Source organism: Pipistrellus kuhlii, unplaced genomic scaffold, assembly GCF_014108245.1.
Source record: "Pipistrellus kuhlii isolate mPipKuh1 unplaced genomic scaffold, mPipKuh1.p scaffold_m20_p_3, whole genome shotgun sequence".
NCBI lineage: Eukaryota > Metazoa > Chordata > Mammalia > Chiroptera > Vespertilionidae > Pipistrellus > Pipistrellus kuhlii.
In genome coordinates, this window is record NW_023425529.1 from 111,537,226 (window position 1) to 111,555,666 (window position 18,441).

Genomic DNA, 18,441 nt, shown 5'->3' on the forward strand with positions numbered 1-18,441 from the left:
AAATCTACCAATTCATTTCCCTTTAGCCATAAATGGCAGTGTGCAAAGGAGCTATGCAAACCAGGACTCTTAACCTGAATTTCAGATGAGGTTCCCTTCACTCCCTCAAATTATATTAAAACCTGTTTGTGTGTTCATACGTTCACTTTCCTGAGATGATCCATAGCTTTTTTACAGTTTTCAGGCAACCCTCAAGTCCATAAACTATGAAGAACCATTGGTGTCTAATATCCATCTGCACCTGAAATGTCAGCCCCTGTAACTAAGAAAATCTATCTACTTTTGCTTGGAATAAGCTATAACCTTTTCCTCTTATTTTTGATTTTCCTAAAGATGCTCGATCTCCAGTTAGGATTGTTGCCCTAAGTACTATCTGGAATAAAGCAATGTATGGAGCATGACAACACACAAGATAACTTGAGACTTCTCCTTGATCCCATGCTATGCCCTGTACTAAGTTGGTACTTTGTGACCAGGTACAGGTCAAAGTGGTTTTTTGTTTTGTTTTGATTATTTCAAACTCAAATGGACTAAGTGATCTGGGACCTAATTATGGAGGAAATTAGCTATATCCTTATGCATGCTCACAGCCACTAAAATCCAGGGCAACACTTCAGCTAACGGTCCCTGCCTTGTTACTTGAAAGAATTTGGGGCAATTCACTCTCAGCATGAGGACTTGACTTTGAAACTTATGGTACACCTCACAGCCTAAATTCACAAGTCTGTAGAGGTAGAAAGCTTTTTTGTTTGTTTGTTTTACATACACTGACAGAAAAGATCAGGTAGTTGTGATCAAATCAGTTTAAAGTGTTTCTCTACAGCCCCCACCCTTTCCCAATAATGTGTTTTTAAGGAAGTTAATATTTGACTAGTTTATTGCACTGCTACAAATTAAAAAAAGCAATTATATTAAGGAACATTCCCTTTTTAGGAAGAAAAATCAAACCTTTATAATTATGCTTCTTATTCTCAATCCAAATTATAATAACTTATGAAAATGATTTCTTAGTAGTACATTTTATTATATTTAGTGTTTAAATAACATGAAGGGCTATGGATTATAGTATTTTAATCTTAGCTGTTCCAACTTTTACCTTTAAGTGCGTCAGAAATACTATACATCTTACAGTGCTATTGTTTATTCTTTCTATTGTTTATCTTTTAAATGAACATAAATTGAGATTGTTAAAGCCTACATTTTTATTTTCAAATGTTGGCTTCTTGTAAATAAATGTATTTATTTTTACAAAGATAAGACTGCTCCCTTCGGTGGTCATCAGAGAAGATATGGCTTTGTTACAGTCTTCAGTCTCACTAGTAAGAAAAGCATGCAAAATGCTGTTGAAATCCTAAAGGGAACTTTCTAAGGAAAACAGAGCTTTAACATTATTTTGGAAGATTGTGATGCATACCCATTTTAAAGGTTGGCTGTTGAGTCCATTTTGGTTATCAGAGTTTTTCTGCTCCTGCTGTAAGTTTCAGAGCTTCCTTTCAAGTAAAAAAAAAATTGAATATCTGAGGTATCAACATAACAAAAAAAACACATGAATTCCAAATCACAGTAAATGGCTTCTAAGAAGATTGTAAATTGAGTGACAGAAGAGAAGTCATTTAAAGGAACCCCCCACTAAGAACACAGGGCAGCACCCAAATAAATCCATTTTAATTTTCACTTTATTTCAGTTGTATTTCAAAGCTGTGATCTCATGACTGGAGAGAGAAGCAGCTCACAGAAGAGCCTACGTTCAAAGGAATTAAAATTTAGCCTGAAATGCAAAATTGAGGACTTTTGCTTCTAAGAGCATGACTGTAGAAATGCCAAGGTTGAAGCATGTGGGTTTGGTGCTACAGCAGCGGAATTAGTAGTCTGGAGTGACCCTGCAGGTGCTGGCGAATGGCCATGAAGGAATGCTCTTTACAAGAGGAAAGCTTGTACCTGACAAGCCTTTAGAAAGGTGCATTTCTCTTAAAAGACTTCTCCTGTCCTTCTAATCTAGGAGGGACATTACAAACTGCTAATAAATGGTGATACCCATGCTTTCAGAGATCAGATTTCCCCAGAGCTGAAATAAAGCACCCTTTAGCTTGTCCCCCCTGACCCCCAGGGTATCCCATTGGATTCCCTGCAGAATGCTCTCTGCTTGCACCCTCTGGGAAGGTTGCACAATGGATCAATAATCTCTGTTGTCTGTCTTTGCGCTGGGGCTCTGGCTTCCAGAGGGGAAAATAGCTACACACACAGGGAAAGGGCATAAGTTAAAATCGTGCAAGCCTGGTTGGGTAATGACTTTCCCAGGATCCAAGTCTTTGCCTTCAGGACACATGAAAACAGAAACCAATGTTTTTCACTCAACATTTATAGAGAACACACAAAGTACATGGTACTGTGCTAAATCCTGGAGGGCATGCAAGAGTAGGCAAAACATAATCCCTGGCCAGAGGATTCCCGACAGGAAGGCTGTTTTAAGTATCCCCAGACCTTAGGACCCTTCAAGAAATTCTCGGGTGAATAAAATTGCACTCAGTATATTAAATAAACATGGAAAAGGGTACTGCTAGGGCAATACATCCTTAAGGAGGCAGGGCATGTCCATGTGCTTGAAAATATTATTTCTAAGTTATACAGTGTGGCGGATGAATGAGGTAGGAGGTTTAAGGGGCTCAAGGCGCCAGGGTGGCCACACCAGCCCTTTCTCTCTCGGGAGCCTGACTTCAAAGAGGCACGGATCAGCTGTCTGCACAGATAGCTGAATCCGAACAAAGGAGGCTGGCACTTTTACCTGGGATGTGGATAACTTGGAGGAAAAGTGGCCTCCAAGAAGGAAAAGGGGCAACATTCCACCTGGAGTGAGAAGCGCCCCCGCTACCCAACCGTGCCAGCGGACCGCATCCTCCATCGACCTCCCCCTGGCTCCCCGCTCCGCATCCTCTGCTCAGGCCCCGCGGCGGCCGCGCTCCGCCGGGTTCCACCGCCCGCTCCGCGCCGGCAGCCCTCGCACCAGCCGCTCCGGCCCGCGCTCTGCCACGTGCGCCGGGCCCTCCACTCGGCCCCTTACGGGTCCGGGCGCCCCCAGTGTTGCAGTGGTAATCGTGGGGTCCCCATTTCTGTTCCCCCACCCCCCGGCCCCCAGCACCCAGCCAGAGTCCGGACAGCGGTGGCGGGAGCGAGCGGCTCGGCCCCTCCTAGGAAGGGCAGCGCGACAGCGGGCTCCGGGCGCCGCCTCCGCTGCATCCGTGGCTCCGTGCGCTGCGCCCGGCTCAGCCCCGCTCTGCTCCGGAGCCGCGCGCGCCGGGTGCCGGGCCCTCCTCCTCCTCCTCCCCGGCCGCCGCCCCGCGGGCAGCTCCTTTGGACGTCTGAGACGCTCGCTCGGTCCGTCCTCCTCCCCAGGCTGACGGGTTTCCGGGGGTGAAGAATTTCGCCTCGGTCCCTACGAGCATCTCGGCCTCTTCCCCTCCCCTCCCCTCGCGACGCCCCCAGCCCGTGGGCGCGCGCGCGCACGGACACACACTCCCACCGGCCGGCGCGCGTGCGCGGCCCGAGCCGCGGAGTCTCCGGCGCCGCGCGGCGGAGCCCACTCTCCCGGCGCCGCTGCTCACACCCGCTTCCAGCCGCCGCGGGGCGTCCTCCGTCTGCGGCGGCGGCGGGGGCGGCGGACGGAACCGCGCCTGCAGCCCGGCCCCTTCGCGCAGCTCCGCGCCCGGGACGGAGTCCGGGAGGAGCGGAGGAGGAGGACACCGAGGCGAGGAGGAGCCGCGCCCGGCGCCCGGCTCCGCGCGACGGGCTGTCTCCGCGCCCGGTGTCACGGCGCCAGGTAAGCAGCGCGGGGCCCGCAGCATCCCGGGAGCGTCCGGGGTTGTCGCCGGGCTTCCCCAACCCCGCCCCCGCCGAGGCACCGGGGTACCGGCTTGGAGAGGAGAGGGCAGGGGTGTGGGGAGGTGGCTGGAGCCGGAGGTGAGGCTGGCAGGGTGGGTGTTTGGAAGTGTGGGGGCTTGGACAACACCCCCGAGCCTTTCTTCGTCCTACCCGGCTCTGTCACTTTTAGGAGCCCGGGGGTGTCCGGCGCCGCAGACAGCTGTTCGCCTCTCTCTCTCCCCGCTGCGGGCGGCAGGGGTTGGCTCGGAGCTCCGCGCCCGCCGCGCGCCTCCTACCTCCCTGTGCACCTTGGACAGCGCCCCCCGCCTCCCACCGCCCCCTGAGCCGCACGCCGGACCGCGTCCTGCTCCCGCGATCCCCCCGCTGCCTTCTTCTTTCTTCCCAGGGTGCCACCGTCCTGCCCCGCATCCCTTGTCCTCCCTGCCTTGGCGGACTCCGCTCCGGTGCGGGCCAGAAACTTTCCTCTTTGCCTAGCCTGCGCTGGGTGCTATTGTTCATGGTGACTGTCCCCTCCACGCGGGTAACTCAGACACCTTGGCTGGGTCCTCCTCGGTGGGAGCAGGTCCTGCCCTGCTGAACCCAAGGCGAGAGAGGCAGTGAGCAGTAGTGGGGCTCGGAAGCTGCCGGGGTGCAGAGCCCGCGCCTCTCTCCGACTTCCCACCTACCGGGACTCCACGTGCGCGCCGCCTCCCACGGACAGACACGGCCCCTCCCCGACCACCCTTGTCCTCCCCCTTCACGGCCACGGCCACCCCATAGGTTGGACACCCGGGGCTCGCGGGACCTGATTGGCTAAAGGGATAACCCGGCCTCCTTTTTGGAGTGGGGGTGGTGCTGGTGTGTTGTAGTTGTCATCCCCAGGCGTGCACGCGGGGCTGGAGTGGGGTCCACAGGTAGTGAAGCTGGCTGGGTAGGATCCTCGTGTGTCCCATTGTGTACAGCTCTTCAGCCACCCTCTTTCCTTCACATAGGCTCCTGCTTTTCTCCTTTTCTGTTTCCGCAACATTTCACTGCTGTAACATTAAGCATTGGCCTGTAACCCTACTTTTACTAATGTTATATTTGTTCGTTGGCAGTGGTTTGAAAAGCAGACCTAGAAGAATGAAGGAAAGTGTGTGGGAGGTTCATGGCAGACTGGGCTGCACATTTGAGTCCAGTGGTTTGGAGAAAGTAATGGGTGCGTAAGGGATTTAAAGGGGGTTGAAAAGGTGGGAAGGAAATTGTTTTCTGGAGGAGAGACAGAGGTGAGCAAGCTTGGAGAGCTGAGGGAGATGGAAGTGGGTCATTTGTGGGGTGAGATGTGAAAGAGAAACCCAGACCAGGCGCTCCTGGGAAGTGGAGGTAGGTGTGTTTTCATTTAGTTTGTTATTAGCATACTTAATTTCTGTTTTGCCCTTGGAGACTTTATAGTAATAATGTCAATTTAGAGGATTTTGCTTGTCCCAATTTCTTGTGATATATAGATTTGCAACTAGTAATGAATTTCAAAAAGTGAATTTCAGAGGCTTCTCTGATGGACACACTAAAATAGGTGAAGTTAGAGTGCTTTTGAAATATTGTGAGGGAAGACTGGTGAGCATTGTGTAAAATTCAAAGATTGTGGCGTTGTTTAGGGCCCCTGCAGAAGTATATAAGTATGCATAAATAATACTGATTTCTTTTCATTTCAAAGTATGATTGGCTCTAGCATTTTGAAGCTTTAATTCCTTTAGACTGTTTTGATGTTGTGTCTGTACATCAAGAATATTGTTAATTTTATCTTTGGAAACCTTGTCGCAAAACCAACAGCAACGGATGCAAGTTAATGTTGACAACTTTATATTGAGTACGCTGTGCGTTATTTTATCTGTAAGCTAGTAAAATATGCAAGAGAGTAACATAGCATGAATGTTATTCCCCAGGGACCCATATCAAAACAAAGTGGGAATCACATGAGGCTATTCCAGGGAGAATAATTCAATTATTTTTAAAAAGTGAAAATATTTTAAGATTCTTGGGTGTAAACCGCAACTGAATTTTGCCATTTGAATTATTATCTTTGTACACAGTGGTAGCACATGATATTAAAGTAGCATATTAAATATTAGATGATTATGAAGTAGATAGTAAAGGATTTCCATTTATTATTTTATATAAGTAGACAGAATATTCTGACTGTATGAATTTGATGCTACTGGCAAATTGCAAGTTATTGCTATTGTTGAGAAAATAATTTTTACTGTGTTTTCATATCTTTAAGTAATGCTTTGATTTGCCCTCCGGGATTTAGACTCTAGTTTTTGGCCTATCAGATATAATGTATTTGGAGATAGTAAGGAGAAGAATGTATATATTTACACATATACATATATGCAAAATATATGCATGTATATCAGCACACAGCTATATATTAATATATAGAGTTTTGGAAACATTCAGTGTGTTTGTTTATATATATGTTGTCATCATTCTTAGAAAATTTTCTTATATCTTCTGTCCAAAAGGTGGCCCTGTTTTAAACTGTAGAAAGCATTATCACCAGTAGAATTGGCCAATAGATCATGGAAACAGACAATAGTATTTTGTTGCTTGGCAACCACTTACTGTGAATGAAAAACAAAGCAGTGACAGCTGCTTCCACATCCTGATACTCATATTGTAGCTCAAGAATTGCAACCCTCAAATGAGACAAATCTACTAAGTTTCATTTGAGTAAAGTGAAGCTGTTTCTTTTTGGAGATGTTTTTAAAAAGAATATTTAAACCTTTTATTATAATAATAATTATATCGTTATTGTGAGTTGAAATGAAACATCTAATTTCAATTGCCCTCTTTAGCCCAGTATAAACTGAAAAATGCAAGATTGGGAGGAGTGTTTAGCCTCTTCTTATTATTCCCTTTGTAGTCCAGTAAGCACGCTTTCTGCTGCCATAAGTACTCTTAGAATTTTACAAAAACTTTGGAGCTCTCTAGGATACCTAAATAAAGGGCTCGATTTTAAATGCTAGGAGGAGATTAGAAATTGATGCTCTGGCCTAACCCTTTAATTTTCAGACCCTGAGGCACAATGAGGTGATGTGACTTGACCCTGGGGACAAAGCCATTTCCATAATGTCTTCCCTCAGGTCACACCTGAAAAAATTTCCCCTCATTTCCTCCTTCCTTTTTTGTTGTTGTTGTTGTTGTTGCTCTTTATTTACATAACATTTATAACCAAGATATTTATCCTAATAAAGATACTTAGAAAATCCAGTGATATTTGGAAGTGGGAATTCAGTTTTGACACTAGACTGTAGTTTGGGGTCCGTTGTATACTGTATACTGTGCCTTTAACCTCTGGAAGTGCAGACTCCCACCTCTGCCCAGACTGGAGAAGACCAGTCCTTTTCCTTGGTAATTGTTTACCGCTTTGGACAATCTTTAATGATCTATTCTCTATGTGAATTTTAAAGAGGGATGAGATTGAAGATAATGTAGGTCAGCTTGTATACCTGCAGGAGTTTGCACATTACAGCTAATTAATCACTGGTTCCAGCCTTCTGTCTGCAACATGATATAGACTTATGGTTGTTGCAGTGATCTGGGCTCTTTAAAGTATGTAAGCCAGACTGAGTCACTGCATAATACTTGTTTCAGTCTTTTATCACAGCAGTCTTGCCATAAGTGTTACCTGAGGCCTGTTGGCGGAGGACAAGCCATTTATCTGTGAGTGATGGTAATAGTGAAGATTGTCTCTCAACTCTAAGCCATAATGCATAGATTGTTGGGGGAGACAAACTTGGATCACACATGTATTCCTAAACATCCCTTCTAACGGAAGAAGTATTGTATATCGCATGGGTGATGTGTTTTGAGGTTTTTTAGGCTATTTTAAAGAATCTATAATCCTTTGAGAATATTTATGATGAAGGCAGGCATTTAATTTTAATATGACACCTTAAGTAGAAAATTTTGGACTGGAGTGGTTGGAGAAACAAAGGAGTGACAGTATTAAGTACCATTGAAGAGCCATTTTCACCAGAAAAGCATGCACTTTAGCAGATTTGTAGGGGGGAATAAATTGATTTACAGCATGTTTAACCTAGTTTTAGAAGTCTGCTATTAACTTGTTCTAGCTAGAAGGATTTTCAAGCAGAATAATAATTTGGCAGATTTCAAGTGAATGTCAACTGATTTAAAACAAAACAAAACATTTTCCACAGTCTGGCTATGAGTTTGTCCAAGACAAGTATTTTTTTTTCTCTTCTGGATCCTCTGGGATTAATCTGAATGTTAAGGTTATTATTATTTTTTTTTAAATTCTGAACTATTTATTTCTCTTTATATTGTGTCATATTAAACATGCTGTTCACACATTTTAGTTTAATCCACTGGAATCTTAAATTTAACTAACTTCCCTGTCCTACTTTCATGTGCAAGATAATGTGTGTGTATGTATATATGCAAACATATACACAGTACTTACATTTTTTTTCCTTTTTGTTGTTTTCATCCTTATGATTGAACACAAAAGAACTTGATTTGTGTTCTTTTTTAATATAGTAAAGAGAAGCCATAAGCAAGAGATATTTACGTTTTCAATTTTCTTATGTCAGCTTCTGCTATTATAGCCTATAAACTCTCACCCACACAAATAGGATGATTACTAAAAACAAGGAAACAAATAAATACACATCTAAGCATCATCCCATTTGCTATGCTTCAGGCTAGCCAAGAAAGTGTGTTTTCTCATTCTCAGACATATATATTTACACACACAAACCTACATACATATTGAGTTTAAGGTCCTATAGACTCTTGTTTTTTATTATAAGAGTATTTGATTGGGAAACCTGTGTATGGCAATTTTAAAAAGCAAATACTACATATTCATTTTTTCCAAAAACGCAGTAGCATTTATGTTTCAAATTTATGCTGAGACTGTAACTCATGGCCCTTACAACAGTGCCTACAACAACAGAGCCGGGCACCTGGTAGGAACTCAGGGTGCATTTTTGGATTGTGCACTTGCCTCGCTTCTTTTTCTAATGTTGCAAATGTCCCAATTTGTATTTATATGAAGAGTAAAAGTTGAAAAAATGGAGAAGATATTGCTATGTGTGTCTTTTTAAAAATTGATTCTGACACTGTATTAAAAGGTAGAAATAATTAACTTAGTCGGTGATATTTTGGAATATATTTATTGTTAGTATAGAAAGTTACACTAGGGGTATTGATTTTTCACAAATACAGCCATCGTGAGTACAGACTAGCTCTTTAATAGCCATAACAAAGGTTATGGCAGCTAGTCCGAAGGAATACGTTATTTAGTTGGAGCTGGAGGGTGAAGCTTGCTAGCCACAGTGTAATTATCCAGACTGGAACGTGGCCAAGGTGCTGTGCTTCACATCCCAAACCCTGGGAGAACAGCCACGAGGAAGTCTTTCCTGACTTACGACCTCGGCTTTGGTCTCATTGGCCAGGGAGCACCTTGAATAGCCTGGAAACGGCCGGGGCTGTTGTGCACATAAGGGCTAAAGCCCAGGGTGCCCAGCTGCATTCCCCGTACCACATTTCTGGTCATTGCAAGGAGTCACCATCCCAACCAAGAGTTCAGTGCCTTTGAGAGAAGACTTGCTTCTTTATCCTGCTCCCTCTTTGTGAAGTCTCTTGGGGAAACCCTGGCAGAATCACAAGGCAGGAAAAATCTGACAAGCTTCCAGTTCTTCTTGAAGAACCCTTCAGCTTTCTGCCACTCTCTAGGTGCTTCTTTCCTTTGTGGGATTTAATTCACAGTTTCTTATCAGAAAGTCTTTGTTAAGGTCATGCTAAAAAAAGTTACAGTATTTTTTTTTTTTGGAGTAATTCTTGAAGGTTTTGCATATAGTAGGAGCTCAATATTTATTTGTTTAGCTTTACTAGTGGAATTGTACCTGCTATTTTGCTTAGGAAGACAGTTTTGCTTAGACATTACCATACTGTTTTCTTTTAGGACTATTTCTTTAACAAACATTTATGGAGCATTTACTATGTGAATGGCATAGAATTTGGCTCTAGTTGTCATAAAGATTGTTAAGGCACAGTTTGTGCTCATGGAAGAGAATATACACTATTTGCATGAAGTGTGTACATTCAGTGTGGTTTTAAAATGACCGTGCAGGCTGAAGCCGGTTTGGCTCAGCAGTAGAACGTCGGTCTGCGGACTGAAAGGTCCCAGGTTCGATTCCGGTCAAGGGCTTGTACCTTGGTTGCTGGCACATCCCCGGTAGGGGGTGTGCAAGAGGCAGCTGGTTGATGTTTCTCTCTCATCGACGTTTCTAGCTATCTCTCTCCCTTTCTCTCTGTTAAAAAAAAATCAATAATATATATATATATAAAATGACCGTGCAGGGTGGTTAGTAGGACTGGGGAGAAGGGCAAGAGACAGACCATGGAGGGCCTACTAAGGCCCACCAAAGATTTTGTACTTAAGGATATGTCTGTGTTTCACAACCTACCTGATAAAAGAAATCCCATGAAATGCTTGCTACAGTATTGATTCCTGGGTCCCTGCCATGAAAACCCACTGAATCAAAATCTTCAGAGAAGTGGCATGGTCAGTTTCATGCTCATATGCCAAGATGCTCACGGCTGTAGTACATGTCTGCAGAAATCTTCAGCAGGTACCTACTGTTTTCCACCCGAGAGCTTTCTCACTCATATGTGGGACGGCCTGGGAGGGCGGTGAAGGAAACTGCCTCAAAAGTGGACTTGAGACAATGACAAAAGAGAGCTGGGTGGTAATGCATTAGCATCCTGGAGTCTCAGGTGCAGTCTCATGAGCACAAACTGTGCCTTAACAATCTTTATGACAACTAGAGCCAAATACTATGCCATTCACATAGTAAATGCTCCATAATGTTCTACACATTCTACACTGCCCCAGAGTTCCCCAGTGAAACTGCGCCTCAGTTGTCCATAATGGCATTCTGCTAGGTAACCTGTTTTATTGTCTATCTCCATTTCCTCTACCAGTAGTTCCTGTGAGTCCTTCCAAATAAGTAACTTGCATTTACATTATGTCTCAAGGTCTGTTTCTGGAGGAACCCAACATGTGATAGTGAAGAATCTGCTTAATTTTATTTGTTGTTTATGTCCCCATTGGTTTTTATAAACGAGGCAAACGTAGAAAACCTAGCCTTAGGTGACGGAGAGTTACTGAAGGACTAAGATAAGGGCATTGCATTACCACTGTTTGGTCTGCAACTTAGAAAGATCATGCTGTCAGGTGAGTGGGGAATGAACTGATGGAGGGAGAGGTGGGGACATGGAGAAGAGCTAGGAGGTGTCCCGGCAAACACAGTGATGAGCACCTAATCCAAGGGAGTGCCTCTGGGATGGCGGTGGGGAAAGGATACAGGACAGATTTGATGGGAAGCTGTTTGGAAACGTCAGCATGGCGCAGAAGCCTGCGACATGTGGTCATTTAGCTCATTGCCAAATTCCAAAAACAGGATTTACTCTGTCCTGTACCATTGCCCGGCCCGTTAGGCTTGGCACCCCTTGAGGGGCTGAGACTCCTCTGTCTTTCCAGTAATTGTGATCAGGATTACTAGATTTAGGTAGGGCGGTTCTGGGCATAAGGAAAAAGAACAAATTAAAGAATATAAACAATTCACTACCAGATTATTAAAAGAAGAAAGGTACATATTGTGGAAAAGAAGAGTTGGAAGATGTCTGTGATGCATGTTCACTTTGAGATTAATGGTGGCCTCCCCCTGACCCCCCCCCCCTACTTTTGTCTAAGAGGCAATTTTCATCTACCATCAATTTCTGGAAGACCTAGCATGCACTTATGTCTATTGTTTCCCCGGTCTTCTAATATCCTGTATTTTAGCTAAGTGATTGAATGGTAGTTGGGGGTGGGGCTGTTCTTTGCCCTTGTTCTGTCATAATGCCAGGCCTTTGACTGCAGTTTCTCCTGCCCAATCTTAGGCCACCAGTTCCCCAAAGAGATCAGAGGGTGGGAGGAGGCAAGTATAAATCCATAAAGAGAACCATTTTGAATTAAATGCTTAATTATGAAACGAGCAGGTTTAAACTTGTTAGATGATAGGAAATAAGATCAGGCAGCCTTCTAATTGTCTCGTGTATGAATACTAATATTCTGGCTCTGTCTAGTGAGAAAGGCAAAGACCGAATAATGAAAACAGAGCACCCTGAGACCGTCATATTTCTGCAAAAGTAGAATTGAGCCAGTGACAAAGAGGAAACCAAATTATGAGAAATTGTTGAATGGTCAGCAAGAAGCTCACTGGCCTTACTTGACAGTGAGAACAAATCATGACAGTAGAAATACTGAACATATGAGTGTAAAGAGGTTGGAAACGCTATGGGTGTAACATGGTAGAAAGGAAGAAGCTGTATTTAGCATATTATACTACTATGATTTTAAAATTTTTAATCATTTATTTAAAAACATTTTTATTGATTTCAGAGAGGAAGGGAGAGGGGGAGAAAGACAAAAACATCAGTGATGAGAGAGAATCATTGATCAGCAGCCTCCTGTATGCCTCGTACTGGAGATTGAGCCCACAACCAGGGCATGTATCCTGACCAGGAATCAAACTGTGACCCTGTGTAGGACGATGCTCAACCACTGAGCTATGCCGGCCAGGCCATTTATGACTTTTTAAATTAAAATTTTTATTTGCAGATAATTATAGGTTCGTATGGAGTTGTGAGAACTAATTGAAGAGATCCTGTGTGCCCTTTACCCATTTCCCCTCAATGGTAACACCTTGCAAACCTATATAGTACACTATCACAACCAAGATATTGATTGATATAATCCACTAATCTCATTTAGATTTCTCCAATTTTACTTTCACTCATTTGGGTGTGTTGTGTTTGCATATGTGCATATGTGCATTTTTTTTTATTTAATACTGATGATATTTTATTTTGAAAAGAGCCTTTTCCAGTCTAGAATTTTGAAAATAAAGTTCACTGGTTTGGACTAGTCCTGGCTTAACTGTAACTGGAGAAAGGTGCTCTAGAACAAAGTCCTCAACCCCCTTCCCAGTCTGTGGTTCTGCAGCGCATCTTCAGGGGCCACCTGAGCCGGCAGCCAGGTCACGGGGCATTTGGCCAAATGTAGCTTTCACTTTACTTATTCCTCGATTACCATTATATGGCAGTAAGAAAACCTTTTAAAAGTGTGACTGTTGTAAAAGAAGCTTATTAAAGCTATTGTTACTCCTCTTCCTTGTACCAGCATTTCTATCCTTCCCTTCCAGTATTCCCCGTCCTTCCCTCTTTGTGTTGCTTCCCCACAGTTCTGAGTCAGCTGGCTCCCATGTGAGAGGCACATGGGGGACAGCAGGGAGAAGGGCAGAGTATTAGTATTCATATACGGGATTATTAGAAGCCTGTCTTTTGTTTTCTTTCCTCCAGCCTCCTGTGGCATCTCTGACAGTGGGAATGCCTCCTCTGTAGCACCGCTCACACTTGACAGACTTCTGATTCTAGCCTGGGCCCATGGACTCCGGCAGCACCACCTGCTGCGGTTGTCTCTTTAGCCTTGGCAGGTAGCAGCTTCCTGCTCCTGGCAGCCTCTGGATTACCTCAGTATCCTGTAGTAGGCTCTCTGCTCCTCTGTCACCTGGGCAACCAATTCCCTATATTAAATTTTCTCCATGAAAAAATACTTGAAGAGATTATTATTTTCCGGTTAGACATTCCCCAGTTCCTCAAAGCGTGGCAATGATATACATCTGATGATGTTTTCGTCTTCTGACATTCTGGTTTCTTCCACTGCAGAAATCTTGCCAGCTACAATCAGAATAGAAAGTACCTGCTTTTAGGACCTCTCCCCTTCTCCCAGGAATCTCTGTCCCTTTCCTGACTGTTCTTTCCTTCCTAGTCTCTGGTTTCCCAAACACTAATTTCTCTTTGTCAACTATAACACTCATTACACCTTGTCAAACATATTTGGCAATTTCCCCCATTGTATTTGTTAATCTGTTCTTGAGCTCTTCTTTTACCAAGTGTGTCTATCTGATCTTCTGCCAGTGGTACTTACTGATCTCTTTGCCGTGTCTAACATCCTTATGCCTGTATTCACAAGGTGGTCCCATGACTCAGTCCTAAATGTACTTTGGTTCACAGGACAGACCTCTGCCACTTGAGGATTTGGTTTTGCTGGCACTTCACTTTGCTGCACTGGAGTGCTTTTTAAATATGTGTTGCCAGACTCCTTTACCTCATCTCCTATAGAAGTACACGTGATTCTGTAACAAAAATAACGGTAAGAATGTTAGGAAGGATGCTTTTGGAAGAAGGAAATGGGACTTAAGTAGCATCTTTAAATATAAAATAAGTTTAGAAGCCCTGTCAGATGAAGCAAAGCTGGGGCCAATGTGGTGGACACACAGCTGCCTTAACAAAAGAAGCACAGTAGAGACACTTGGCATTTTAGAAAAGGTAGGTATTAGGGGATGGAGTGAAGGCTTTGGCTTCTCTGTTGGGGGCAGTATTGGTTGCTGCCACAGTGGTCCCATAGTTGGCACTTTGGGCAGCTTCATTCCTTCTCTAGGCATTCCCTTGCCGCGCACAGAGAGCTAGGAGTTGGAACAGGGAGAAAGATTTAGACTCTCTGCACTAAGATGTTCAAAAGGTCGCACAAGCAATGCAGTTGTAGGTACCCCATCCTCAGATGCCAGAAACAGTACCTCTAGGCACACAGCACACACGAAGATAGTCATAAACTCAGTGGCCATGGGAATCAGCACTAAGTCTATAGAATTATGCCCGGGGAAATCCAAAGCTGTGGCTGAAGAAGAATGTAAATATTGAAAACTAGGCTGTGGCATGGGCTTTAAGTGTATTCAGGTCTCAGTCTCAGTGTTCTGCTGTTGCAGCGGAAACAGGACTGGGGGATGTTTTGTTGGCTGGTGGACACGGTTCTGAACAGACAGAGCTTGGGGCTGCCCGTTAGACCACCTTTTTACCTCTGCTCTCCATACTGACCACAAGTGGATGAGGCGGCTCTGGGTAAACTAACAGTGGAAAACAATGTTTATTTTTAATGGGCATAAGCTTTGAAGGTAAGTAATTTAGGTACACTTTAGCCTCATGGAGGATTCTTGTTAATACAAATGCAAGAATGGAAAAAGTAAATCACTTACACACTTATAATCACTAAGGAGCATTTTGTTCAGTAACAAAACACCATTTATGCCTGCTGATACGTGAGCTTTCCCTCTTACTTACCCTTTTTCTTTATTTCTCAGTACGGACTGAATGTAGGGCCCCTTTTCCCTGGTAGTACTCTCTGTCCTTTTCTTAAGGAAAGTGGTGCCCACCTGAGGCCCCCGACACTTTCCCTGGCATCTTTCTGAAGACCCATTTCGGTTGCATCCTTCTGCAAAAATATAGTCTCTGTTTCTTTCCTTATGACTTAGTAATGTGCAGAGGCACAAGGAGAATGTTTTTAAATGACATTTTTTAGGCAGTAGGGACTTGACTTTGTCCAGAAACGAAGCAGGTGCAGCAGAAGTTAGAGAAGCTGTTTCCTGTGCATTGGTTGGTATATTGTGTTGAGTTGGCTCTAAGCCATTTCTGGTTATTCCCATCTGGTTGTTAAGAGAAAAAATGTTGACATATATCTTAAATCTCACATAATGTTGTGGCCTCTCTTGATACTCCATTTTAGTAGAGATTTAACATTCTTGGAAGAAGACATGCTGCATACTCATTGTGCCAGAAGAATGGGTGCTTATAGTGCCATGTTCATGCTAGGAAATGCATTAATGAACACAGATGATCACTGTTTCTGTCCTCCTGTAAGTCCACAGTTTACTAGAAAGGATATTAAGCAGAAAAAAAGAGTAATTATATAATTAAAATTCATGATAAATAGTTGGAAAGAAAAGTTTTCTCTGAAAGGTTATAAAGAGGGTGGAGTGCTCAGGGAAGACTTATATCGGATAAGAACTTAGAAATTAAGACCCAAATAGGAATTGGGATTATCCAGGTGGGAGTCCAGTGTTGGAAGCCCCAATGTGAGAAAGAGCTTGGCTTTTGAAATCATGGAAAGAGACCCAGCGTGGCTGGAGTGCAGAGAATGAGGGTGGAGAGTGGCTGGGAGTTAGGCTGTTGAGATATAGGTTAGGGCCTGATTATGCTGGACCTACTAGGCCGTACTAAGGATTTTTGGATGTTATTCTAAGTGCAATGGACAGTCATTGAAGTGTTTTTGTTTTGTTTCATTTTCCTTTTATTGATTCTTCACAGAGAGGAAGAGAGAGATAGAGAGTTAGAAACATCGATGAGAGAGAATCATCGATCAGCTGCCTCTTGCACACCCCCTACTGGGGATGCGCCCGCAACCAAGGTATATGCCCTTGCCCGGAATCGAACCTGGGACCTTTCAGTCCGCAGGCCGACGCTCTATCCACTGAGCCAAACCGGTCCCAGCTCTTGAATCTATTATAAAATGTTTTCATCACCCCAAAAGGAATACCTGTTAAAGGGTTTTAAGGGAGTGATGTGGTGTAATTTGTAGTATGTACAATCTTTCTGCAAGTTTCTGAGAATAGATTGGAGAGGGCAAGAGTGGAAGCAAGACAGCCCACTGGACATTATGCTCAAGTCCAGGCAGAGCATCATGGTCTTGGTGGCTTCCTGGACAAAAGACAAGAACAGTGACCACAGATATGGAGGAGAGTGGAATTATCCAACACAGAATTATATAATTAGGTTTGATTACCTATAAGTGACTAGTCACCTTATAATTGTCTACATCACTGTTTCCCAAAGATTGATCCATACCCTGTTCAGATCTATCTAGGATGCTTGTCTACCTCAAGATACTAATGCCACTGGACCTAGAAGGGACCCTAAGGAATTCTTATTGCAAATTAGGCTTGAGAACCACTCACTGTTGCCCTCTTTGCCATTCTTCTGCCTTCTAAGATTGAAGACTACCAATAGTCCATCAAAGGGGGATGAATAAGAATGAGACCCAGAATAGACAAAGTGCTTGCTTGTAATTTTGAGCATGAGGAATGCTTTTTGGGGGTTCCTTTTTAAATTTGATCCTAAAGGCAGATATGTTATATGGACCATTTTATGAGTGGTGTTTATTTTTCATTCTTTTCTTCCTTGGAATATTGTGACACTCCCAGAATTAAATGGTGACTGACTGAGAACAATGCCATTACCTTGAAATACAATGCAATTATAGTGTAATAATTTATTGTAAAAGAAACAAATAACTGCTGAAAATTAACTTGTAAAACAAATCATTGTAGAATTATTTACAGTTGCCTTGTATCTACAAGATTCCTATTACTTTAAAGAGATGCTAACTCCAGTTAACTGATTTTAGAAGCCAGAGTTTTGGAGACTTTATAGTCAGAAAATCTTACAAGCTGTAGTAAAAATCACCAATAAGTCAACGTTTTGTTTTTTACTTCTGCTATTTTTTTTTTAATCCAATGTGCTTAAAGTGACTGGCATAAGGCCCTGTTACTGAGGAGGGGGGTTTGGTCCTTGGGGGTTTATCCCCACAGGAATGTTTGTTTGAAATGCAATGGCAGTCAGGGATTAAACCCTCTACTCTAACCAACAACCTAACACCTCAAACCAGCCTCCCTCTGCAGCTTCTGAGTGGCCTCATTGGCACTTGCCCTTTCCTGGCAGCAGCTGTGTGCTGCTCTCCCTGCACCTCTGTCCCTCCCCCACTGTGGCTCTACCTTTTTGGAATAGGAAGTGCTCGGCTTTTGTAAGGTGATGTCTCATTTTGATTAATATTATTTCCACACTTCCAGAAAGACACTAAGGCACTTCTGGCTGTGTTTCTTTTCCAGCATGTACAAATTTATGTCTTAAAGTGGCTTCATTGCATCAACATAGAATTTTATAATGAAATAATATTTTGAGTGCTTGACTAGCTTCTTTGACTTTTTTTCCTGGAACACTTAACTTTAGAGATGAATGTGAGGCAATGTTCTTTGTTAATTTTACACTAAAGAGAAATAGAATTAGTAAATAGGCAGCTTTTTAATGGGAGTAAAAAAGGGTACATATGCAATACTTTCAACAATAAAGATTGAAAAAATAAATAGCCAGCTTTGTTTAAGCTTAAATTTCTGTTCCACAAAAATTTATGCCATCGTATAAGAGCAAATGCAATGGAATACAAAAAGGAGCGTGAAATTACTCAGAAATACTAGAGATAATAATTGTTAACCTTTTAACAAAATTCTTCCAGGCGTATTTCTTGGCTTCTCTCTCTCTCTCTCTCTTCTCTCTCTCTCTCTCTCTCTCTCTCTCTCTCTCTCTCTCTCTCTCTCTCACACACACACACACACACAATGATAACATATATATATATATATATATATATATATATGCAGTATATGTATATTTATGTGTAGATACTGTATAGAGTTAAAATTTAAATAAATGGGATTTTGTTTTATGTGCTATTCTATAGGCTGCTGTTTCCTAACAACATGTGGTGGTAATCTTTCCATGTCAGTAAATATATATTATCTTTTAGTGACTGAATACTTTCATTTGATGCTTTTCCTTTAACAAAAATTCTAGGGCAAACTAGCT

General features: G+C 43.1%; 2 protein-coding genes across 3 annotated transcripts in view; one reads left to right on the top strand and one right to left on the bottom strand.

Moving 5' to 3' along the window:
- Positions 1-1,297: 1,297 nt before the first annotated feature.
- Positions 1,298-4,022, bottom strand: LOC118729626 (formin-like protein 18). The gene is made up of 2 exons (XM_045588673.1): positions 3,600-4,022; positions 1,298-1,517 (listed from the first exon to the last, which is right to left on the bottom strand). The coding sequence occupies exons 1-2, from the start codon at positions 3,837-3,839 to the stop codon at positions 1,494-1,496; spliced, it is 264 nt and encodes an 87-aa protein (XP_045444629.1). The 5' UTR covers positions 3,840-4,022; the 3' UTR covers positions 1,298-1,493.
- The window catches only part of ENOX1 (ecto-NOX disulfide-thiol exchanger 1), a 552,525-nt gene continuing 537,766 nt past the window's right edge, over positions 3,683-18,441 (top strand). The window contains exon 1 of one of the 2 annotated variants that reach the window (XM_045588672.1): positions 3,683-3,814. The gene's annotated coding sequence lies outside the window, so the exon portion shown is untranslated. The remainder of the gene's footprint in view (positions 3,815-18,441) is intronic. The other variant, XM_036457780.2, reaches the window with a different exon arrangement.